The following is a 26875-nucleotide window of genomic DNA, read 5'->3' as shown; positions in this document are numbered from 1 at the left end:
TTATGTAGTAAATAAGCTATAGATACTAACAAAGGATAACATGGCTTGTTTCCTTTCGATCCGAAGTGTGTAGGATTCTTCACTTAAAAAAACAAAAAAGAAACAGGTTCTGTTTTATTTCAAATACAGTACTTTTATAAAAGGAAATTCGTAATAAACTAACTTTAAGCAAAATGTTTCAATATATATTTTTTAATTTTTATTAAAACATTTTAAAAATTACGCTTTCTCCTAAACTGAAATTTTATAATTTTTTATTGATGCATAGCTTTTTAAGGGGTGAGAAATTCAGGAATGAAAGGAGAACTTTAAGGAATTAGTGTACCAATACTTACTGGCATGGCTGTGGGCATCGTTTCGAACACTCAGAGAAAATATGCTCCATAAATTTGTTGTTTCCTGAAATCAATGATAAATGTAATTTTATAATGAAATGAAAATATAAATTCGATGTCACAAAATAACAATTGCCATTGTGGATCTTGAAATAAAATTGATATCATGTTGGGTTTAAAATTACTTTATATCTGGAATGTGTTTGCTGTGTCTATTAGGAAACGTATAATGAATATTCGAATTTAATTCCCTTCTTGTAATAAAAGTAACCATAAACATCACTTAGTAACAGGAAACTGAGATGGATGCACATGATTCTACAACTGAGTAATTGCAGGTGGTGAGATGGAACCCTGGTTATGGTTTCTGTCAAGGTTCTTTCAAGAGTTAGGGACAGAATAATGCGGCAGATAAAGACAAAACTAGCTGACTCCAATTTTTATTCCCTATGAGACTTGGGTTGTCTACTTTTATCTGCCACATCCTTTTGTCTCTTCTTCCTTCACTTCTGGTTTAACGGAACAGTTTCTAGACAGGTTCCAGCCCGTTTTCAAAGGATATGGTAAATCGCAATCACAAATTCGAAGCACCTGACTACTAGGATCAGCGCAACTTACAATGGTGAGTTTCATAACGTCACTTATTTCAATTATATTCTTGTTTAGAGTAAACACTAACAACATTCAAACCAAATACACCTTGAGAGAAAGCAAAAGTTGTAAATTACTTTATCTTACCTTTTTCGCACACCTGCATGTTATGTGGATATGCAATGCTTGGATCGATGCAGCGTCCTTGTGTAGTCAGAACATCTAATTTGCATTTTTCAATGCACATCTGGAATTTACATTTACAGAGAGGTTACAAAGATAAGTTTTATTATAGCATAAAATTAAAATGTTTTAAAAATTTAAGTGAAAAAGGATTTTAAAAAATCTTTGATGATATGCCCAAAAATTGCAACTTTCTCCTATATTGTAAGAAATAATATCAACTGCTTTTTCAAACTGTTTTCGAAAAACTTTAGGTGGTTTCTCAAAATGTTACACAAGTTTAGACGAAATAACTCAGTAGGAGGAAGGCACATTACAGAGTTCAAAACTACTTACAAAAGTAGCTATGCGCTACTTCAAGACATTTAAAAATTGATCTTTGTGATCACTTTTTATACGTCTTTCTGCTTCTTAACTTATCGTATTAGGAAACTGAAACGTTTGCATCCATATCCATCTATGCATCCCCAACATCGCATGTTCAAGCAAGATTTTAACTACGGCTATCACTGCTATACCGGAATCTTCACATGCTCCATGGAGGCATAGTAATCACTGGGGGAATGATGATTGCAAAAAAAGCAAAACGTGTAAAGAATAAAGGATAGAACCTGTATCGCAGACACCCTACCACCTCTAAACTCATCAGCTATAAGAAACTAAAAGGGAAATCCTTAAAAATCAGACGTAAAGCAAAACAAGACTCTTGGATCCAATTTGCTTCCACTACAACAAAAGACAAACACCAGACTTATTTGGAAGAAAATTCAGCAATTTATATCCTCCTACTCCTTGTCCATTTTAAATTAAAATGGACAGAAGCTAAATCAGCGAAATAGCAAATTCTTTAGACAAAATCTTTTCTCAAGTGTCCACAATAGCATCGTGTCCTCGTAGGTAGCACAGTTGGTGGAATCAGAGTCTTCCCACACCGGCTGGAAGAAACCTGAGTTCGTGTCCAGTCGATGATGTGAGAAATGTTTATGGGCCTTTTTCACAACATGTCTGAGTTAATCGGTCTCGGACGAAGAGAGCATAGTATTTTTCTCCCAGAAACTCGAGTTTTTCGTCGGGGAAACAGAAAATGGACCTTAAAACACACTCAATTTACAGACAATATACACGGAGCAATATGACCTTAGTCGCTGAAGCTCCTAAAACCCCATTACTACTACAACATACTACAATACCGTTATATGATCCACCTTTTCAAAAAAATCAAAGACTCAGCAGAAAATCTTTAGTACTGGTTGCTTTCTTTCTTATAACCAGCCCTTTATAATATCTGCAGTAAAAGAATCCCGATTAAAAACATCCAATACTTCCACTGGTTCAGATGGGATTAATATCTCCTGATAAAAGAACTAAATGAAACTGCACTATGCTCGTTATTATCTTTAGACAGAGAATTATCCTCTTTCTCGCTACTTTCAATTATCTTAGCTGTTCCCAATCCAGGACGCTACAAGTCTTCTCTGAACAAATAATCAGCCTACTTCTCTTACTATTTGCCACAGCAAGATCCTACAAAATATGGTACTTAAACGACTTACGTGGATCCTTGACTCCGAAACACTAAAAGACCAAAATCAATATGGCTTTCGATGAAATAGATCCTTTGTAGAGCTAATGGTGAAAACTAAAGCGAACGTTTTTATAATGCGTTTGTTAGAAATTAGCATCTAGTCATGGATGGTCTGGACACAGGATTAGCATATGACGCCACTTGCAGGTACGTGGTGTTCTAAGATGTCTATATCCTCTAGGTTTGCTAGATCATATTTCGTTCCTAATTAAAAGCTTCATTTAAATATAAGATACTTTACTTTCATTTTTGTCACGTAGTCTGCATGGAAACTTATTAGTAGAAAATTCGTTTTTGTTTAAACCAAACTGTGAAAATAAATAATTTCTACTGACTTACTTTTTTGTTTAATGGGCCTGTTCCGTTGTTTTTCTTCCATTCAGCAATGTAATCCTCGCAATTAGTTTTATATGGTGCTTTTAGGCTTTGAGTTTCAATCTATTAAATAAAGATAATAGAAAATTTTAGAAGATTAACGAGAAGATTAATGCAAGACCTTTGTAATTAATTTACCAGCTAAATTATAAAAAATGCTGATTGCATCTTACGTTTTTTGCCGAACACATAAGGGGACAAATTTAAAATGGAAAAGGTTTCAAAATAGAAGCAACCATCCATTCTAGTACCATCATCAGAAATATTCCTTCAGAGAGTAATTTGTGGTTGGGATGAACTTCCACCTAATCTCTATATTCACCTAATATTGTTTGAATAAAGTTAAAGGAGTGTACAAATTATTAAAAGGAATGAAAGTGGGTAATTATTTTTTATGTCTGATGCTGTACCTAGCATCCAGAATATGCGCTTTTCGCAGCATGCACCGCAACCAGTCGCCGTGAGAGGGACTCAATAAGTCCGCGGAAGGTTTCTACGGATATCTGTGTCCATGCAGACTGCAGTGCACCACGGAGTTTCTATAGGTAACTTGGCGGAGGATCCTCCGTCTGATGTGTCGATCAAGGTGATCCCATAGATTTTCAATTGGGTTAAGATCCGGAGAATTCGGTGGCCAAGGGAGTAGCTTGAAGTCTTCGTTGTGCTTCTCAAACCACTCACCGACAATTCTGGAGAGATGGCATGGCACATTGTCTTGCTGATAGATACCATCGTCCCCAGGGAACGCGGTCAACATGTACGGGTGTACCTGATCGGCGAAGATCGATAGGTAACCGTTTGCGTTCAGAATGCCCTCCAGAGGTATCAGCGGACCCAAGCCATGCCAATAAAAAACATTCCCCAGACTATAACGCTACCCCCACCAGCCTGCCTTCTGCCAAAAATCGTGTCCCGGTCATGGTTTCTGCTCCACTCAGTTCATCCACTCGGTGGAGCAGAAACCGTGACTCATTGGAGAAGGCCACCCGTTGTCACTCGACCGGGGTCCAGTGTCCGTATTGCTGTACGAACTGACGACGGTTTGCGATGAAAGGCCGTCAGCATGGGTGATGTTACCAAGCGTCTGCTCCGGAGCCCAATGCTCAACAGAGTTCGCTGCACTGTCACGTTGTAGATCTTTCTGGTGGCACCACGTTTCATTTGGACGGCCAGTTGAGCAACAGTAGCGCGCCGATCGGTCCTGACCAACCGTTTCAGCCGACGTTCACCTCTGGGATCAAAGGCGTATGGGGCTCCACAGTTGGCACAACGGGTCGTCAAAACTGCCCCATTCGTCCAGTCTCGATACACTTTCACCACTGCAGCACGTGAGCATTTCATAACGTCCACTGTTTCGGAAATTCTGGCAGCCCTGGCCCGATAGCCCATGATCATCCCTTTTTTTCCAGGTCTGATAGGTCGCGTGCTTTGCCCATAACAGAGGCTATTACTTTGTTCACGAATGTCGAACATCAAGCCTTATATGGTTGCTGTGTGTGAACTTGACACGTGCGCTGTATGATTCGCTAGGCGTGTGTGATGTCTGCATTGGGGGTGTCATAATATTGTGACTGGACTCTGCATATCTCTGTGAATGAAATCCAATAAAAAGACTTCACCTGATGTACTTAATTGCCATAAATATCTTCCCGAAGGATAAAATGCGAAATATGAGAAATCATGCAATTAGCAATCATGACAACCAAACATACATTTTATTGCATTTACGTATACAAACTGAAATGACAAGTTAACGTAATAGTATTATGTACTGTAAATCAGAAAAATAAGTCCTCAATATTTTGTTCCTCCTCGAGCTGCAATTGCAGCCTTGCAACGATCGCGCATAGAGTTGATCAACTTCTGGATATACAGTTGCCCAATTTCGTGGTACCACACCCTTACAGTGCTCTTTTGTAGTTGAATCTTACTTGTTGGCTCCTTGGGAGCAATTTTAGAAGACATTATGTACCGAAATTTCAACAGGGTTGAAATTACCCGACCAGTCCAACACTGTAATGCCAGCATTTCTGAGGTATGACTGCACCTTAAGAGAGACAAACGAAGGAAAACATTGGTGTAAGTATCTTTTAAGCCTTGTGAGACAAGAAGACAAACTCGTCATTAAATCTACATAGTATAAAACTTATCAATTTTGCTGTGTGGCAAGGCGCTGAGTCCTCTTGAAAAATGCAGTTTGGACATCTGTGTGGTGATCTCTAATAATAGGTCTCAGGCACTCATCCAAGATAGCAGCGTAGGTTTCTGCATTCACCGTTCCATTAATAAACTTGATTCGCCCCATCCCTTTTCTTGTTATGCATTCAAATATCATCTGGTCGTCGGGAAACTTTACAGTCGGTGTTATGCAGTCAGGATGGTATGCCTCCGATTTTCGTCTTTTAGCATATCGTTTCCCATCCGAGCATGCAGGTTGAATTTCGATTCATCAGAAAAGATGACGGTGTCCCATTGCTCTTTTGTCCATGAAACATGCGTTGTTTTAGCCCAAGCTGTTTGTTGTTTATTTGGTTTTTAGGAGCATTAGCAACTAAGGCCATATTGCTCCGGGGATATGCGGTGGTCATTCCCTGACCTTTCCACATCCTCCGTATTTGGTGGTCATGGGATCGAACCTCACTCTAATCAAGAAGCGTGTGCTACGCACTGCTGCTCCTGCTGACCTGGATACGGAGGCGCCTTAGCCCAAGCAAGTCGTTTCTTCTTCATTTGGACAGTCTTTGGAGAGTTCCTGGACTTATTTCAACACCAGTGGCCATCTCAAAGTCAAATTGTAGATCAGGACCACTAGCATGGCGATTACGAAGGCACAGCCGTTTCAAATATCGATCTCGGAAGGCGTAGTCACTCTCTTACGGCCTGATCCAGGTCTTCTCTTCACATCACTGGTTTCACGCTTTAATTTCAGCACCCGGAATACTGTTGACTGGTGGCAGCCTATTTTATCAGCGATAGCACGCGTAAATAGCCCTTCCTCGAACAGAGCAACAGCTACACTTTTTTTTCTTGGTGTCAACTGAACATATGGAGCTATGCTCACACTTCCGCAAAACAGGATATTAATGATTGTGTATACCCTTCCAACGCCGTATTTATAGATTCGGCTGATGCAATACCTTGCAATTACTGTCTGATGTGCAATAGAGGCGTTATCTGACGCAATACCTTTGCTTTGCACAAACAAAATGACTGTAATCAAACAATATCTTATACGTTTCACTACAAATGTTACTTTTTTTAAGATGATGGTTTTTTTTCCGCTACTGTATGTATAGCATAATAAGAAGTTATATGAAATATTTCGTTAAAGATCGCTAGAAAATATTGATCGTTAAATCTTTTAAAATATTGCTAAAGTTAAATTTTAAATTTCTTTGTTTTCATTAGGTTTTTTTGTTTTTATTTAATAATAGATACCTGAGATTTCTCCTACATTTCTCGTTTGTCATTCGAAAAGTTTCCCTTATTGGTCTTGAAGGGTGCTTGAGAAGATGTCGAGAGACAATATGCCCCATAATTAATTCTTTTAAGAAGCGGGACTTAATTAATCCTTCTTACTTTTATCTTAAATTAAAAAGCGCACACAACCAGTATAATTTTGCATTCATAATCAAATTGCTGTCCATAGGAATTTTGCTGTAGTTTTTTTATTATTACGTTTATTAATCGTTTCTGACGTTTATTCAGTAGATTTATAAGAGCTTCTATGCAAAGTTATATAATTAGCAAACTACTAAATAATGAAAATCACGTTAACATAAATAAGAAAATTCACAGGCATACAAGCGGCATTGCCTACAAGGATTTTGTTATGTTCAAAGAAATATTTACTTCAAACTTGAGGAATCAGAAAGAATCGCTCTTGCATTAAAAGGTCAAACTAATAAAACTTATGTTACAAAATATCGCATTCAACTTTACATACCAATCAGCAACCGTGCTTTTTTTTCCCAGTAAGTGGCTTTGTTCTGATTGCTAATAAAGTCTCTTTTTTACCCAATAGATGGGTAAAAACCGACTTTACCCACAGATTGTTACCGATGAATTGTACCGATTGTTAATAGAGTATTAACAATACTTTGTATCGTTTGTTAATAAAGTATTGTACCGATTGTTAATAAAATATTGTACCGATTGTTAATAAAGTATTAACAATCGTTACAAAGCTGTATGACACGAGTTTAACTTTCAAATGGTTACTTTTGGTTACTAATAGGACTGCAGGGGACTGCAGGTTTAGAAATTCACACAAATCTATTAAATACACAATGTTAGCTAACACAGACACTACTTTCAAACATGAAATTTAACATGAAGTACATTTTGGAATCTACTTCCCGATTTATCCCTACCTTATTCACAAAGATGGCATAGTCATAACCGCCTTTAAGGACATACCCATCACGATAAGGATTGATTTGACTGTAAGGAACATGCAGAGCAATCAGCATTTCCGGAGTTTGTGTTTCGTCAACGGAGTCATATCCCTGAAGCTCCAGGGTGAAGCGTAAACCTATATAAATATTGAAAGAAATGTTTCTTTAGGAAAATAAGGAAACAAGTAATTTAAAACAATATTTTTCCACCGTTTTATGTTGCAGCTGATCTGTTATCTGTGTCTTATACCGGCAAGCGAATATTGGTAAAATGTAGAAGAAACACTTCGCAGGAGACTCAGTACATCCAAAGATACAACGTTCCTGTTTCTCTGTGTGCTTCGACAAATTTGTCCTCTGCCCCAGATACTTCCTCTACATTAGGAAGTTTCTCAACCTGGAGTACCTGTTGCTACGATTGTCGAAAAACCCTTTAAAATATCAAAAGCCATATTATATGCAAACTTAAACGTAGTCCCGTGGATTCAGATGATCACCTTACGATTACTTCGAGTACAATGATTAGATTCCCTCAAATTGAGAACCGCATGGTCAGACCACGTCCTGAAGCCAGGCTGAACTAATCCCATAGTCTTCGTAGTGCTCTCCATAACACAGAGGTATTAAGGCATATGTTCCCTGCTAATATTTTAGAACTTGATAGAAAAAACCTACAGGAATACAATTGCAACTGAGGTATACATCAAACGACAAATTTAATGTAGAATCAGGAACGAAGAGTAATCACAACAGATAAGGTCTATGAACTCTGAGTAACTCTGTACAAAACATTAATATGGCGCTTAATCGTGTATGAAAAGACTCTTAAAAGACTGAGTAAATACTGTATAATAAATTCACTTTGTGATTCAATTAATAGTGGAAATGATTCTTATAAAATTATTGCTCTTTATTTATTTAACGTTATTTTATCATACTACCTAATAAGTTTTGATGGATGTATATATGAGCAGCCCTACTAGATAATTTCTGTACAGGGATGTTTGATCAATAAACAAATAATAATAATAATATCCCGTTCAGACGACACAAATGAAGCCAGAAACATGGTAAAGAAGATGCTCCATGGCAGACACTACAATAAGCTCCATCAAGACCACATAGATAAAATTGCTTCAAATGCATAGCTCACGAGTGGGACGCTCTTCTCCGAGACTGAAGGATCCATGCTCGCCACCATCCAAGGCCAGATAATCAACACCAAGAATTATAGAAAATACATCGAAAATTAGCCAGATCGGCGATGCCACCTGGCCTCAGACACGATCCAACACATTACCGCAGGATGCAAGGTGATGACCCAGACCGAATACATTCATAAGCACAACCAGGTAGCCAGGATAATATATCAGAAGCGGGCAAGGAAATGTTAGTTGATCAAAGAAAGTATAACGTACTAAATGTATGAACCCCAGGCAGTGCTGAAAACTCCAACCCACAAGCTGTACTAGGACCGCGGCATAATAACGGACAAGACAATCACGAACAACAAACTGGACATAACCCTTGATGACAAAAAGGAAAAGGCTACCTATTTTATTGACATAGCGGTGCCCAACACTGGCAACCTGCAGAAAACCCATGAGGAAAAATCAAGAAGTACACACGAGCCTAAGACAGGAGATCAAAGAGATGTGGCATATGCAACAAGTAAGGAGCATTTCGATTTGGCACGATGATCGGGATGTACAAAAGACTCTACATAAGAGCATAGTAGCAATATGGCTCCCAGAGAACATCAACAAGGAACTCTGGAAAATCGCAATCCGGAACACCTGTAGGATAGTCAGAGAGTTCCTCGACCAACAGTAACACCAGACACAACAACAACTACCCTGTGCACTTAGTAGCAATACCCGTAATATAAAATATAAGAGCAATAATAATAATAATAATAAAACAGCACCCTGACACAATTCCAGAGTCTCTTTCTCAAGGAATCGCTTACCAAAAGGCTAAGCACATAGAAACAACAATCCGGAAAAGTACAGACCTGACACCTGTCTCTCAAAGATGTCCAAGATACTGACCAGCTGCATACCAAAGAAGATATCAAACCATTTGGATAGCAACAGAAGGGATGTTGGCAGATGAGCAGAGGATGCAAGGAGCAATTGTTCATTAACGCGGAATTTATAAAGCAAACCTACAAGAATCACTGCAACCTGTATAGGGCCTACATTGACCACCGGAAGGCGTTTGACTCTTCCCCATAGCTGGATGATAGAATTAATAATAATGACTACGTGATTTGCAGATGTAGACATATCTAAACCCGTCCCGGATAGTTCACCTGTCAGTCACAAAGGAAGTGGAATGCGTATCGCGTATATATGGAATATGTATCTAAGAAAGAAAATTCTTACTATTTGTAAAACAACTGTTTTAGATTTAGCACCGAAAGTACCAGAAACACCATGAATATTGGAAACATCAAAATTTATAGAGAGAACCAAAGTTATTGGTCTTGTAAGTTGCCTTACAACTCGTTTGAAAGTTACATGGCTGTCGTAATCACATTCCATTGACTACCCGAATTATGTAAGCGTTTCTCCCTCACTCGTTAGTTTGAGGAATTTATGATTATTATTCATGAAAATACAAGCATATTTCACAAAATATTCGATGTGATTCCATCAAGTGCCGTTTTCTTTGATATCTGAGTTTTTATTGTTGTAACTCAATGATTGGACTGCGTATTTTTTGGGTTAGCACAACTGCCCTATGCTATGAATTTTTCTTATTATATCTTCAGCCTTCCATCGTATATGTATTTTTTGTTGGGTTGAACACTCAAGAATAAGCACCCTATCGATTAGCTCAGGGGTAACCAACGTTCTTCTTCCACCATATGAAAATGATCCATATTCGAACTTCGTTACGACGCGAAATTTTTAATTAATTTTTAAAGTTCGTCGGTCTCGATGAAATTCAATTTCTTCATCCAGGTAAACGATAACGTAAACGAGTCGTTATGCAAATCGAAGCAACTGCAGGTGAACTACAGTGCGTGCGCGGGTCGGCACACGGTATAAAAAACACCTGACTCTGAGCTCCGTTAATCAGTGTTACCCTTGTTCTTCGGATGGGAAAGGCAGCGGACTTAAGCGAGTTTGACAAAGGCCAAATTGTAATGGTCAGGCGACTGGGTCAGAGCATATCCGAAGCAGCACGGCTGGTGGGATGCTCACTGTCAGCCGTGGTTACTACCTACGAATGTGGTCCCAGGAGGGGGAAACCGCCGGCTAGGTGTTGGACGACCATCGCTCATCGATGCTCGAGGTGAGCGAAGGCTCTCCCGGATGGTACGTGGCAACAGACGGGAGACTGTGGTGCAACTCGCCGGTAATTGGAATGCTGATGATGGGAGTAATGTGTCACAACACACAGTACATCGAACCCTGCTAAAAATAGGACTGCGTAGCCGCAGGCCGCTCCGAGTGCCCATGCTAATCACGGTTCACCGGAGACAGCGCCTACAATGGGCAAGGAGCATCGAAACTGGACCTTGAGAGATTGGAAGAAGGTCGTCTGGTCCGATGAATCATGTTTCCTGTTGCACCATGTGGACGACCGGGTATGTGTTCGTCGTTTACCTGGGGAAGTGATGGCACCTGGATGCGCCGTGGAACGAAAACAAGCCGTGGCGGCCGTGTCATGCTTTGGGAGATGTTCTGGTGGAACCCTGGCTCCAGTCATCCATGTGCCGGGCACTCTGACGTCTACCACCTACCTAATAGGATAGACAGGACAGAAAGGGAAGGGGTGTTATGCTGTTAATTAAGAAAAACATAAAATCAAAGGAAGTGCACCCAGTTAATATAGATGAACTGTGCTCTGTTGAGTCAGTTTGGTGTGAGATAAGCACTGCGAAAGGAAAAATAAGAGTAGGAGTGTGTTATAGGCCTAATGACTCGAATGAGTACAATGAACAATTGTACAGAGAAATAGAGTGAGCCAGTAAATCAGAATGTCTTATAATGGGGGATTTTAACTTCCCAGATATTGACTGGAACTTGTGGGTTGGTCACTCACACACTAGTCAGACTTTTGTGGATTTATTGGATGATTGTTTTCTGCAGCAGCATGTTCGAGAGGCAACCAGAGAAAGTAACACTCTTGATCTGGTTATCAGCAGTGATCATTCGTGTATTAAGAATTTGCAGATAAAGGAACCACTAGGTGGCAGTGATCACAGTGTGCTGAAGTGGGATTTACTCAAAGAGGTAACTACCGTCAGGGGTAAAGGAAAGGGTTTTTGCTTCCGTAAAGGGGAGTACAGTGGTCTCAGACAGTTTTTAAGTTCTGTACAGTGGGATCAACTGACGATGTTACAAACAGTAAATTCTAAGTAGGAAGCATTCAAGGAATTAATCGTGGAAGCTACTAGACTTTATATACCGATTAAGAAATATCGTTCAAGGTTTAGGCCTAAATGGTTATCAAATGAACTAATGAGACTCTTGACAGAGAAGAAAAATGCATGGGATGCATATAAATTATCAGGTGACGCAGAAGCCTGTGGCAGATATAAGCTTGTCTGTAATCAGGTCACAAAGGAGGTTTCGCAGGCGAATGCGGATTACGAGAAATCTGTGGCAAAAGATGCTAAGAAAAACAGCAAGGATTTCTTTACTTATATAAACTCTAAAAGGAAGGGGATGAATATGATTGGTCCACTTGACATCGATGGTTCGACTGTTGATGATCCTGCTCAGATAGCAAACAAACTGAATGAGTATTTTGCATCTACATTCACACGTGAGGATTTATTACAGTTTGAAAATGGAAGAAGGTTATCAAATTGTAGCAATGTGCTTAATGATTTTGTAATAACTGAAAGCAAAGTGGAGGAGAAATTGTTGAAGTTAAACATAAGAAAGGCACCTGGGGTGGATGGGATCTATCCAGTTATTTTAAAGGAGGCGGCAAAGCAACTAAGCAAACCCTTAGCCATAATTATGAGAGCATCCTTGGACTCAGGGGAGGTTCCCACGGACTGGAGATATGCAAATGTGTCCCCAATTCACAAAGGTGGATCGAAGGGTGACACGAGTAATTACAGACCAGTTAGTTTAACTTCTGTTCCGGGTAAAATAATGGAGTCGCTGGTTAAAGATGCATTGCAGGATCATCTAGACAAGACTGCAGCAATAATTCAAACACAGCATGGGTTTGTTAAGGGAAAGTCTTGTCTGACAAATTTGATTGGTTATTATGATGTGGTCACAAAGGAACTGGATGCAAAAAGTAATTTTGGTATCATATACTTGGATTTCAGGAAAGCTTTTGACACTGTTGCGCATGGAAGACTATTGTACAAATTGGAGCAGAATGGTATTAAGGGTAAGTTGCTACAATGGATAAAAGGATGGTTAAGTGGGAGAAGACAGAGGGTGGTAATCAATGGGTGCTGCTCTTCGTGGACTAATGTTATTAGTGGAGTCCCACAGGGTTCGATGTTGGGTCCACTGTTGTTTTGTGTATTTATCAATGATATTGATGAAGGTATATCAGGCTTAATGTCGAAGTTTGCAGATGACACAAAGGTTGGCAAGGTTGTTAATGACAGTAATGGCAGTGTGCTACTACAACAGGATCTAGATAATTTGGGCAGATGGGCTAAGAAGTGGCAACTGAAGTTGTAACCTTCACAAATGCAAACTACTGCATATGGGTAGAAGTAACCCCAGAGAAACGTACCAACTGTGTGGTAATACACTTAAGGTGGTAGAAGATGAAAAAGACCTGGGAGTAATTGTGCAGTCAGATATGAAGTTTTCTGAGCAGTGCAGACAGGCTGCTAGGGCGGGTCATGGGGTTTTGTCAATGATATATAGGAATTTTGCTAGCAGGGAAAAGGAGGTGATTGTCCCTCTGTATAAGGCAATGGTCAGGCCACGCCTTGAGTACTGCGTACAGGTCTGGAGGCCTCATTTTAGGAAGGATGTAGATTTGCTTGAGCGTGTACAGAGAAGAGCAACACGATTGGTGAGGGGAATGAAGGGATTCTCTTATCAAGAGAGGCTTAAGTTCTGCAAATTGCAGTGGCTGGAGACTAGGCACCTGCGCGGTGATCTGATTGAGGTCTATAAGGCCTTGAATGGGTTGAGCACGCTGAATTCTGATGGGATCCTTCCACTTGTTCAGATTACCAACCTACGGGGACATAAGTTCAAATTAAGAAAGGACAGATGTAGAATAGATGTGCGGAAATTTGCCTTTAGCCAGCGGGTGGTTAATTGCCGGAACAAACTTCCATCTGTCGTTGTGGAAGTTGATAGGTTAAATAAATTTAAGGAGGAACTGGACAGGCATTTGGAGGGAATGGTGTGATTTTTTTTTTTTTTTGGCTGATGCTGCACAAGCTCCTACACTTGCTTTCTTGCATCATGTGCCACTACTACTACTACTACTACTACTACTACTAAACATCATTGCTGACCAGGTACAGCCTTTCACAGCAATGGTCTTACCCTGTGGCCATGCAGTCTTTCAGCAGGATAATGTTGATAATGGATAAGGATCTGCAGGTGACGTGTTGTTACCAGATACTACAAGACACATTTAGAAATCTTGTAGCGCCCATGCCTCGCCGGATACGAGCTATTTTGACTGCAGGTGGAGGACCAATGTCATATTAGGTAGGTGACCATTACGTTTTGGCTCATCGGCGTATAGGCCCAATATACTGTGCCTCATCGCCTAAGTTGCATTGGTGCCAAAATAAACAAAGGCAAAAGCTAAAGAGAACTGGAAGAACGTTTCTTCATCTTCATCATGTAATAGAAATTTATGATTTTATGGTATTCCTGGACGTTTTCTGATCCTTAGCGATTCTGATCATTTTATCTGCACATAAGTAGAAATGAAATTAATAAATTTTATATTTTCTTTTAGATATTGCGAATGACTTACTGATAGAAGTGGATAACTTTTCTAGTTCACCATTTGGTTTGTTCCACAAAGAAAAGTAGGAATAGCAATAGTTTGGAAGATCATTGTCATCTATTACGGGTACAGCGACGTAGTGATGATCCTCCCTGAAAGATAACAATAATCGTAATAATAAAGTACAATTTCTAAATCCATATTGTAGTTTACCGTTATGTTTCACTATCCCCTCAAACCTATCTTTCAATCAGTGGATTGTGCTATCTAAAATGTTGCAGAAGTGGATTCTAAAAGTTTCCTCCTCTTATCATTCTAACTTCATCTTAATGTTCATTATCAGACAATCTCTTTCGGGGCGAAGTCTTGTTTTCTAAAATTCTGTTTCAATTGCCCAATTTCTTGCATCTGCTAGAGCAGTGTGGTTTAGTACTTAATACTAAAATATTGATCTTCACGTATAGACTTAGTGCAGAATTTCAATCTTTCATGCCAAAGCCTATTCCCTCCTCAGTAAACGGAATTATGACACGGCCCTGAGATGTGAGATCGCAAGAATTAACGACACGTGTCTCATAAACACATGCAGTAATTCATCTCCCTCACCTCACAGGAACCATCCCTTTCAGAATTATAGAACTGACCACTCCCGAATATAGGAATGATCCGTTTCAGAATTTCAGCAAAAAAAAGTGTCCTTACCGTAAACCATTCACACGCAAACAAAATCAGAAACATTTTCAAGAAAATGTACATAAAACTTGTCTTCTGTTCCTATTTAAAAAAAATAGCTCTTGTAAATATCAGCAAGCCCTCCCCCACTATCTTACAAACGATTCAAATAATATAGTTTATCGTCTCTCAGTGCATTCGTGGAATTTGTTAAATTTGGATAATGGGGAAATTTTAATTAACTGGAGTGCGAATATAAGTTACAAGAGGATCTCACCATAACGAAGTATAAATCTGAATATCCACATATTATAAATGCCAGACTTCCCCTTCCCATTCGAATCTTCAAATGTCCGGTATTTGGATAAAATGAGGTTTTCAACAATCAATTGCAAATAATTAGACGTGTGCTCCTCCGTTTTCGTGACTGCCCCAAGAATTTAAAGTATTATTCTATTCGTGGAACCGTTTCGAAACTGATTGGGTTCTTATCGGTGGGTGGGCAAGATGAGAAGCCAATCAGCTTCGAAACGGTAGAGTCTAGGTGGTAGTATCGGCTGAGAATAAGTAACATTAGTTTTCTCCACTGGTGAAGCGCTACTTATTCCAAGCAATGCGATACCTCTGCCATTCGTTGTGAAGGTATTCACAATATGAGATACAATTAAAAGGATGCCAATTATCGACTTTGACAGTTGGTGCAAAGACACTAACAGCCAGTTCAATAACAAAAGGATAATATGCAAAACTTATCGTTGTTACCACAATCTAGGTGACTTCGTCATGGGTCAACCACCCAAACTGAAAGTAAAACAGCAATAAGGGGTTCTCTGTTTCTGTGATGATCAATATACACTATTACACGAAATTATTACCCAATTATTACCAAATTATATTACACCACCTTATTACCAAATTATAATACACCAACTTATATGATGATTATTTGGTTATTCGACTTCAAAATTGATTTCGCTTTAGTTCATATTGATCATCACTGAAACCGAGAACCCCTTATTGATATTTTACTTTCAATTCGGGTGGTTGATCCCAGACGAAGTCACCTCGATTGTGGGTAAGCAGTGATACATTTTGTATATTATCCTTTTGTATACTAACTCTTGCACATTATATTATCCTATGCGTTTCGTTTAGCTCCATCTCGGTATAATCTTACGCAAATTCAAAATTTTAAGTCAATTTTATTCCCATATTGTTCTATTTGCAAAAACCCACCCATCCGCCCATAAATTAATTATTCGTTAAGGCAAGATAGCCATTGATCCTGCTTTTCATACGTCAATACTAAAACGATACTGTTATCCTGTTAGTTAGAGAATACTATTCTTTTAACTTTTTTGGAGCATATAATTTTTTTCCGGTGGTGTCCAGAACTATACTTACTTGCATGACATCTTCCTTCCGTTAATTATTCGATAACATCCAAGTAGTACTTCAGAGTAATCCACCTTGAAGCGATTTAAAAATTCCCAAGAATTTTCTTTCTTAACAAGAGTCATATTCGGAACCTGTTTGTAAAAAATAAATGAAATAGAATAAAAACGTGTACATAAGTATAAGATATTCATGGCTGTTTTTTTATTCCAGAATATGTGTGGCAAATCACATTTTGGTTCTGATCAAATATATTTAACTTTTTTTATAGTTAAAATCAATTTAATTTAAAAAATTAAAAACTATATTTTAAAAATATTTATAAAACCTAAATTTATAAAATATATAAACATGAGTTTAACATCTATAAAGCTTTTTTCAATATTTAGAACATTCGAAATATTTTGAATATTTAAAACATTTTAAATATTTACTACATTAATTTTTAAAAAATGTGGTAACATTTTCCCTTTAAAAATAATTGATTAAAAAAAATAATAAAATTTCTACTTTCGTATATGAACAGTTGGTGTGCATTGAGTGATAACTTTTTATTCCACTCCACCATCACTTCAAGGCAACAGTCTCCTCCTTCATGTTGTTGACATCGCTATGCAGGTATCTCTCTCTGTCTTCCTCAGCGATTATTTTCAGACAGAACAAGCTGTTCAGTCAGCCCCTATATAATGGCTGCAAACGCGTTGATTATAGAAACTCTGACTTTTTTAGCACTCAGAGACTATCCAACAAAGGTAAAACAGTTTCGTCAAATCTTCCTTGGTCTACTGACCCTTGGAGTTAAAGTCCTCGCGGACCGCAATGTGACCAAAGTTGCAAATGCACCTAGAACCCTGCAACAACCAACCTTGGAGTGAAAACATTTTTTTGCTTTAGTTTCAACTATTATAATCTCCAGAATATAGGAAGCGAACTCTTCCTATAATAGTGTCACATTATTATTTTAAATTGTGTAAAATTGTATAATTTATTATATTTTTTACAAGCACGTGTGACAAACTTTCAACTTACTTGTTTCTTTTTACGTGTCACATAACAATCTTATCAAAGAATAGTACTTACGTATAGATAATTATTGGGGTTGGTGTTATCCAAACTTGGAGAATACTGACAGAAATGAGGACTGTCCTTGCAAAGCTGCGTTTCGTTTTTCAGCCTGCACAGAGAAGGTTCTTCGGTACACACATCTTCTCGAAGTAACCTTTTAAAAAATTAATAAAAAATCAAGATTGAAATGTTTATAGAATTCCAGGGAGTCTAAATTTACCCCCTTCAGTTGATCAACTGCAAATATAACTTCCGGAATGTACTGAACTTATTTTATAGGGTTTAGTTGGTTGTTTAGAGTATGTGCCAAAGATATTGTGGAATCAAATATAAATCGTGGCTTTAAAGAGTGTAAATTCCATGGTCGGTTTCCCTGTTTTGTGGATAGGGCGAACCATGTTCCTTCACAGCTTTTTGATAAACTAGTGCTCCCACAGTCAGTGGTGGATCTTAACAGAAAATGTGCATATATCGAAAACGGTTCATTTGCGATGTTCACTGAGACTTTTTTGCTTATTTTAGTTGGCCAGTATATTTAGCAGATTTTAATTCTACAACTCATGCCTGGGATTTCTATAAAGGTCCACCCCATTCCAAATCCTTCTCCCAGACGTCTCTGTAAACTGCAGATCCTGCTTTTTCGAAGGTGAAGAATACCGAGCACTTCATTAATCGATATCCAATTTTCTTATTCTGAGAACTGAATGCCCTGGAGGTAGTAATCTTGTGAATAAGTGTTCATACCATTCTCAAACTGACTATTTCGTATTGCACATTTTACCACTCATACACACATGGATGACATTAGCGTTATTTTGAAAGAATAGTTTTATTTCTTATGTAATCATCAGAGCATACGCCTCCTCAAAACTTTCCCAGTCAATTTTATTAAAACGCTGACTTCTAAAACCTTAAATTCTTCTTGGAATTTCTTCAAGAGTCTCATAACACATTTAAGTGTTGCAGCTTATGGCAACTACTTGAAGGAAAGATAAAAAAAAATTAATAAAGTTAGTTTTATATTCATAAATGAAAAAGTTCGATAAATGAAGAATTCTGAAATTGAAAAATATTACAAATTAAGCAAATAACATATATCAGGAACATTTAGTTCTAATCCATTTATTTTACCTACCTATTTCTATTACAGATTGTGACAGCTGGCATTACAAATGTACTTGGACTGGAAACCTGCACGTCAACGCTTTCAGGGTATTCGAGAAAGATTTGCAAGAAAACTCCAGTTTGGTAGAAGAAACCAGCTACGCACAAAAGAAAAACAATAATCTTTATAGCTCTTCGTATTGAATGCTTAGTGGTCACAATCTCTGGTATTCCAGTAATAAGCGATTTCTTGCAGAGGTATTTTGAATATCGACTAAAAGACCACCTTCCTTTTCTGAGAGGATCTTCTGCGTTATTTTTTGATTCTTCTTTTCCTTTATCAGGGTGTACTCTCATTCTTGACTGATGATTTCTCAACTGATTTGAGGAGTGCCACATCTTGAACTGCAAATAAAAGAATAATCATAAGAGATGTAGTGTTAAGAAACTAAAGTTTCTTAACATTTATCATAGAACATACATAAGTGCAGAGAATGTTTTTATTTCGTGTACTTCTTCTTTGGGTTATCTGCGGTTCAATTTCTTGATTTTGCCCTTTCTTGCTGTTTTAAATTTTAAATGGAAACACTCTCTGTAAAATTGGATTAAGAAAAAAAAGGAACAAGAATAGAGTTATCAGATAAGTTGATTCTTTATACAGTGTACTTATAAATGAAAGTGTGTTTTGGGTGTGAGTGCGTTATTCATTAAAGAATGATCGTGTCAACACCAACTTTTTGGCATATGAACCCTGGGAATTGCTGGGTGAACAGCTTTGGTTCAATGTCTATTTTACAGCGTCCTTCCATCACCCAATCTCTTCCTAAAGAAGTCCAAATAAATGAAAATCTATTTCTAATTCTCATAAATTATTGCAAAAGGATAATCGGAAGCAAACGAAATTTTCAGTGAATGGCTTTTGGTGTCCCTGTGAAGGTCTGAGGGCCAATTCTGATTTCATGGTCACCGCTTTCTCTTATAAAAAATATTGCTATACATTTGAATAAGAAAGTTCAATTCTTTTCAAAAAGTCAGGCCTTATCTAGAATATTCTTCTGGATCTTTATTCCAGATTGAATGCAAAGATGTTAAGCTACGTTTTCTTTCTCTTCGAGCAAACAGCCCAGGAAGGAAAGGATTAATTTTATTCAAAGTTGTTGTTTTTGTATCTGTTTAATTTTTAGGATATAAATATTTGTAACATGGCATGGTAATTTTACTGGTTTTCAATTTAACTTTATTATTTATAAAACCGCACTATAAAGGGAAAGCAATTGTAAATGACCCGGAATTTGACTGCTCTGATGAATTACAAAAGTCAAGGAGAAATCGAGTCTTACCTGGTTTATTGCAAATATTATTCTCTTCTGGCTGAAGAAGTCTTTCAAACAAATGTTTACGCTGCTCTTTAGGCCTTTACTGTGTTCGCTCGTGGGTCAAGAACTATTTGTGATTGTACTATGAAAGCCTTAACGATCGAATTGTCATGGATCATTTATGATCTCGTGATTGGCGACCGGTTTGATGGTACAATCGCTAAATACTTTATGATTACCACACATCATTATCCAACCTTAAATTGCTAGAACTGGGGCAACTCTTTAAATATACAATAGTAGATGCATATACACCCAAAACAATAATTTATAAATGGGTACATAATGTAAGTTTGTGCAGAAACTTTTTTCTTGAATACTTTAATGCATCCTGCGTGGATATTTTTTGCATCGTTAATGCATGAAGTATATCGACACAGTTCCATACCTTATGTATCAACGATGGTCATCGTTCAGCGAACATATTTGAAATTAAATACGCAATAACTGCTGAATAATTTTACTTACAAAAATATTTGCATATTCAAAATATCTGCAGAGTCTATCAGAAGAAATTGGACAGCATTTTCATCAGGCAATGCATATTTTTGATTCTAGTTGGCCTCCACAAACATTTTCTTGATAGAGATTCTCTGAAAGAAAGCTCATTCAGCCACAGCGTATTGTGGTCTGTAAATTGCACACTTTGTGTGGTCTGTTTGCTCTCTTGATGGACTAAAACCCCTCGTATCGTGGATGGAAGAAAAAAAAAAACCATGCAATCCTCTAAGAGCCAGATTCATTCAGCCACTGTGTAAAAAATACCATAAAAGTTCCTCACGTCATTGATAACATTCGAATATAATTCTTTTCATATGGTGTGGGAAGATAATGGTTATAACTGATGTGCTACTCTCGAGATCCGATAGAGTGACACAGTTCATTAGCGTCATAACAAAAATAACACTGGTTGCAATAGCTTCCGATGAAGTTTGCAGTGTCCACTTTCTCTTGAAAATGTAGACTGATTCCCTCTAGTTTTGCATTTCTATAAGCCAGCAATGCAGGCTGTCTGGATATCTCTTACAAGCCCACAGGAATCGCTTATAGCAACTCCCAGATAGTTCAAGAGTGAATAAATTTCGGATACCTGAAGGATCTCACCGCATTTCAAATATACGACAGCATTTCATGATTTTCAAACTGGCTACTTGAATAGGGCAGTTTAACTGCTCAGTTTTGTAGTGGCAATTCTGAAGTACCGGAATTAAGAATGGTAGCATAATTTATATATCCACTGCCTTTCCCACACCAGGTGAAAAAGACCTAGGTTCCAACCCCTTCAAAGACGCGAGGAATTTTTATGGGCCTTTATCAAACTTGGTTGATTATTAGTCGGGTTCAGCGAGGGTATCTGGTGATTTTGTTTCCCGGAGCTCGGGTTTTTCGTCCAACAAACAGCAAATCGAACACAGAACACACGCATTTTACAGACATTATATACGGCGTAATATGGTCCAAGTTGCTGATACGCCTAAAAACCATACAGCAACCAACCAGTAAGATGACATGAGGTATATATAACCTTCATAAAATTTCCATCAAAAATAAAAAGTTCCAAACATTCAGAACCACGAAGGAGCCATCTTCTTAATGGGGTTTTCCATGTAGATTGACGAATTTCTCTTTGCGCCATTGGGGATTGATCATTTGCCCTTGCTCTGGTAAAGGAGTTGTCATGTGTTCAGAACATAAATGATTTTATTGTGGTGTGAAACTTTTCCGCAATTTTAAATCAACCCCTCGCTGGTAGCACAGTTACTACCACCGTTCACCTTTTCCACCGTTCTCTCCACACCAGGTGGAGAAGACCTGAGTTCGAAACTCTTCAATGACGCGAAGGATTTTTATGGACCTTTTTCACAACGTAGCTGAGTAGTCGGTGGGAGACGTGGAATTTGAATTAATCTTTCAATAGCCTTTCTGAATATGGACATTTCGTCTAATAGGTCACTTGACTGTAGTCAGCCAATAATCTAAGAGGGGTAACATCCTTCACTAAACATTTATTGATCAAAACAGGTGAAAATTTCTGAAAGGTAGAAGAGTTATAGAACGTAGAGGTAATAGTTGTTGTTAATGTCTGTGTTTTATAATTTTCCATTTTATTGATTTATGAATCTTCTTGCCTTTGTATTTGATCATTGTCATGGTTGCTCTTCCAGAAATCATCAGCAGCGTTATGTACGGCACCCAGAGTTAAAATACATTAACTGCGTACTTAGATGGGTTCTTGATGATGACAGGATGAAGATTAAGTGTATAATTAGGATTGTCTGGTATTGTAGTAGCTAAATGAACAATTATTTAAAGTCATTAATAACAAAAAAACCTTCAGCATCTCTACTAATTGGTTCTTTACTACTAGAAAATTGAAGCTAGCCTTCTTGATAAGCGAGAGAGATAACGATGGTAGTATACAAAAGAAATTCTACCAATGAAAGTCTATTTATTTAATTTGAAAATTCAATACGAAATTTTGGCTTCTTATCTTAGAAAACTATTTTAAAGACAATGGGCTGATACTTTACAACATATGGAACGTTGAGATCAATTTAGAAGTACAAAGAAAGGAGTAATCGGAGAATTAGTGTCTTAGTGTATATATCGTTGTATGTTATGAAAAATATTCTATCATGGTAATTCGTTGTGAAGGCATTCGCAATATTATGTGACAAAAACGATGTCATTTCACCTACTACAGTAATTTACTACGAAACAAAATGATGCGTGGCAGTAACTTCTTCGTCTAGTAAATTTCCGGTAGCTTTCAGCCCTAAAACCCTTTTTGGGCAAAGTATTATTATGATTATCTTTTTGTTTAAATACGAGGTTTTGCCCCCTAGACAGCCTGAAAGCAATGAGAGCTTAATACAAGTTACAATGCTGGTACATAATATTAACAATTTACAATTCAATAGTATAAAATTAAATTTTAAATAGTATTACAATTTACAGTTCAGTTGAATAGTAATTATATTATTTATAGGACCATGGTAACATGCAAGGTTTACAGATTAATCTATCACCATCACCAGGATAACATGCAAACTTATTTAAAGTTAAAATACAGCCAGGATTAAAATACATTTTTCCAGAATGTTTATATGGCATTTTCCTTAACGCCTCTTCTGAAAATGCAATGGAAGCTTCATCATGCGTTTTACACTGGTAGTATGCCAGAAGTATTCTAAGTTTTTATGAAGAGCTAGCCCTCACAATTAAGTGTAGTAGCCTTTCCCACGTTAGATATAGGCGTCGTGAATATATCAATGAACTGGTGCGCAATTTCTGTAGCTGTTGTCATTACAAAATTTGAAGGGATCTGTGTCAAAAGCATTATAGAGACCAATTGTGTTAGATGGAAACATATCCTTGAGACACAAAATTGTTGACAGAAGCCCGCAGTGAAGATCTTACACGATTGCATGCCCGTCTCTCCAAGTTTGAGTAGCTGATGATGTTTGAAATCAATGGGGCGTGTGTCTTCCCTGAGAAAAGTGGAGTTAGGCCAAGGATGGTATAGAGGACCGATTTTGAAATCGTGAGCGGTCGTCCACCTAGCCAGTAGGATCCAATATCCCAAAGAATCTGGTGAGCTGTGCTTGAGAGGCGAGGACCAAATAGCAGAAACATAGAGTAGGATCGGAAAGCTGCATCTTTTTTATGTACTGTGGCATTAGAGTGGGGTCCCTTACATCCACTAGCTCCTGCATAATTGCCCACGTAACTGCGTATGTCTTGGTCTTCATAATGTCAAAGTATTGCCCTAAAGAGAGCCGTTCTTCCCAAATTAGGTCAAGATCCCTGCAGGCGGAATCTTTTTTGACTAGGATGACACATCTTTGGAAAGTAATATGACAGTCTTTGACATTCAGCTGGAACTGGTTACTATTATGCAGCAATAACGTTTTAAGTGTCAGCTGCAAAACTCGGTCATAAAATTTGCATTACGGGTAATTTTGACTTCGAAATTTATAGTTTATGGAGAGTTTCGTGGATTGATTTATAAAGTTAATACCTTAATATCTTGTTTTACTTCTGTTCCGTATGAAATTGAAAAACTATAATTTATACTAAAAAAACTGTTTGGACTTGCAGAAATTGAAATGCAGGACTATTAAGAAATGATTTAGCAGTAAATTGACCATAAATATAAAGTATGATTGCATGGTGAAAGCGTTCGATACGATCACTATGCGATGTTTACGATCAATTTGCTGTTATACTATTTTGTTTAAAAATTCTGAATATAAAAATAAATTTCTTTTCCAATGTAGTCTATAATGCTTCTATAACTTCACATAGGATTCAGAATTAGCCAAAGCAATGGTCTGGATAGACGGCAAACATGATTCTCGAAGGCAGAAGGAGGTAAGCTTGGCTATGACTTCTTTAATTTCAAGTACATGCCTGATTTTTATTAAGTATTGCTAAACGTATACGTCATATTTACCCCCATACTTTGTAGGACAAGGTGATGAATTTTTGTATTTTTTTTATTATTTTACTATTAATACAATGGGAAATTTTACACGACGCTCCATCGAAAGGTCCGTTATAAACAAATTGTGAACTAGAGCCTTAGACATATCCAAAATCTCCAGAAATCTCTAATAATAGCAAAGAGCTTTCTATTCGCAGAGTTTTACTATTGCGAAGAGCTATCAGTCATTATTGAGTCTTTATGTTGTTGCTGTCTTTATAATACTTCATGTTTGATTTTTTTTCCTTTCCATACAGGTGCCTAAGAGTAAAATGAAGGCTCCTTATCGGGTATCTCACATTGATCACAAGAATCCGTCATCATTTCGCCGTTATTTTCGAAATGTATGTAGAAGATCTTTAATTACGGGAATTCCTGAGATCTTTGGAGCACAAAATGTTCTTCAGCGGTGCATAAAAATCATTGTATTTTTGGTTTGTGCGGCAGGATTTGTTTACCAAACGTACACTTTCCTGAAGATCTATTGGGCCTACCCTACTATTGTAGATGTCCAGGTTTCCAACCCTGCAGTCACTGAATTACCCGCTATAACATTCTGCAACATAAATAGGTAAACCATTAAAAGATTGATGACCATTTGTATATTCATTTTCAGTATACCACTCTATTCTTTGAACAGCCCGTATGAAATTAAAACAATAGTTGGATTAATTAATAGAATAATTAGAATAATAAGAGAAAGGAATCTCTTATGAACACAACGCATAAATTACTGTTGCCAGTATTTATGGATTCGGTTTACAATCCTCTCATTAATAATGCACTTATTCAGAATCCCAAAATATTAATATTAAGAGGTAGTGTTTATTATATATATATTTATAAATAATACTTTTGTATGTCATAAAAGTGTAGCAGAACTTATTTTAACAAATAATGGTTTTTTAACAATAATTTAAACGATATTCATCACAACGAAATAATCCACGCACATTCTCCTCAGAGAATACTTTTTTAACTGGATTTCATTGTAATATTTTGAAAACATCGAAATAATCTCTCATATAATCCATGTGATAACGTTGAGTATTGATTGATTTCGTCTATTTTATTTTATTCCATGAAATTTTCAGAATTCGAAAAACGCTGTTTTGCGATGCTTTTCCAAGTAAATGTTTTTTCCTGGGACGTGAGGTCTTTAAAGAATTATACCCGAATCTATGTCCGAAGTCAGACGACCGGGAATCTGTGTATGCGGTAATACTTCATCGTTTACTTGTTATTATTATTATTATTTTTAAAAAATAAATATCATACTATACTGGTTGGATATTATTATTACATTTTATAAATAATTACTTAAGTTATATATGAAACATTAAGCCCTCTATGATATTTAGAAAAAAGACAGCTTATATTAACATAACGTCAATAGAGTGCTTATTGTATTACAGCTATTAAAAATAATTTGACAATCCACTCTCACTAAGCTTTAGAGCTATTTTTAGACTTGATTTTTGTAATGAAATTTTATTATTTTAATAGAAGCTGATTTGCTCAAATAATACTTATTTATTGGATTTCTCGTTTTAGGAGCCAATTGTATATTATGTTTACGATGATAACAGCACTTGGGAGTATGTGAAGGAATATGGATTCGATGCCGAGGACCTGATGAAGTCTTGCCAAATGGTAGTGAATGGAAAGACAATGGCTTGCAGGTAATAATTTGAATAAGGGTAGATAAATTATAGTTAGTGGAATAAATGAGGCTGACTGTCATTTGGCTTGAGAAGATTCTAATATATGTATTTTGTAGTACTAGCGGTTTAGAGCAGTTCAAAGTATGGAGCTAACCTTCTGGTGAGCTCAGAGTGGGAGCAATGATTTTGAAATAAAGGACATGTCGTGATGACAAAACATCAATCATGCAAATGAGCCTCTCGAGGTTTGCTGCTTTAGTTTGGATCTCTCTCTCTTATTGTGGTTTAAATGGGAAGTCTCGTTTAAAAGTAGATTGAAGATGGCTGCTGTCTTTTCTTCGTGTTTTACGTTATATTTGCTTGCAGTGGTTTATTAATTTTAGATAGTGTAAGACTTTTTATGTAATAATTTTATTGTCCAAAAGGTGTTGCAAGGTAATGGCCCGTTTCACTAAAAATGTAAATGGTGTGTTTCGGATTTTTGTTATAAATGGAATATTTTGGAAGTGGCTTAGGCGGACACCTTGGGAAGATTCAAGGATCAGCTGGTTAGTTACCTGGGTGAGGAGGAATAACCATAGGTTTCATCCCGCTAAGCACCACTATGTTTTCGGGCAATGATGCATACTTTCAAAATGACGATGCACCTAACCCAGTGCCTTTAGGGACTATTATAAATAGGGATCAATAAAAATGGTATTCATCGTTAGACTGCTGTGTCCTAGTTTATGTTAA

General features: G+C 37.3%; 1 protein-coding gene across 1 annotated transcript; it reads right to left on the bottom strand.

Moving 5' to 3' along the window:
- LOC150088502 (uncharacterized) lies at window positions 1-23742 on the bottom strand. Its single transcript, XM_090370197.1, has 10 exons — window positions 23689-23742; window positions 18646-19019; window positions 17526-17664; window positions 16455-16579; window positions 14406-14530; window positions 7443-7603; window positions 3034-3132; window positions 1074-1173; window positions 336-399; window positions 1-82 (listed from the first exon to the last, which is right to left on the bottom strand). Exons 1-10 carry the CDS (start codon window positions 23740-23742, stop codon window positions 1-3), a joined length of 1323 nt encoding a protein of 440 aa, XP_090226323.1.
- Window positions 23743-26875: the final 3133 nt, after the last annotated feature.

The sequence above is a fragment of the Mastigoproctus giganteus genome, chromosome 3 (genome assembly GCF_048544385.1).
Source record: "Mastigoproctus giganteus isolate SK-2022 chromosome 3, ASM4854438v1, whole genome shotgun sequence".
NCBI classification, from domain to species: Eukaryota; Metazoa; Arthropoda; class Arachnida; order Uropygi; family Thelyphonidae; genus Mastigoproctus; species Mastigoproctus giganteus.
This window is presented reverse-complemented; position numbering and strand designations above follow the sequence as displayed.

What these genes read in the sequence shown, in the direction of transcription:
- LOC150088502 (XM_090370197.1), bottom strand. Translation starts at nt 23,742, where the DNA reads ATGAAGACCAAGACATACGCAGTTACGTGGGCAATTATGCAGGAGCTA. An exon ending in ATGCCATCTTTGTGAATAAG is followed by an intron (nt 3,133 to 7,442) that starts GTAGGGATAAAT and finishes TTTATTTAATAG; the next exon opens with ATTGAAACTCAAAGCCTAAA. An exon ending in CGATGCCCACAGCCATGCCA is followed by an intron (nt 83 to 335) that starts GTAAGTATTGGT and finishes TGTTTTTTTAAG; the next exon opens with TGAAGAATCCTACACACTTC.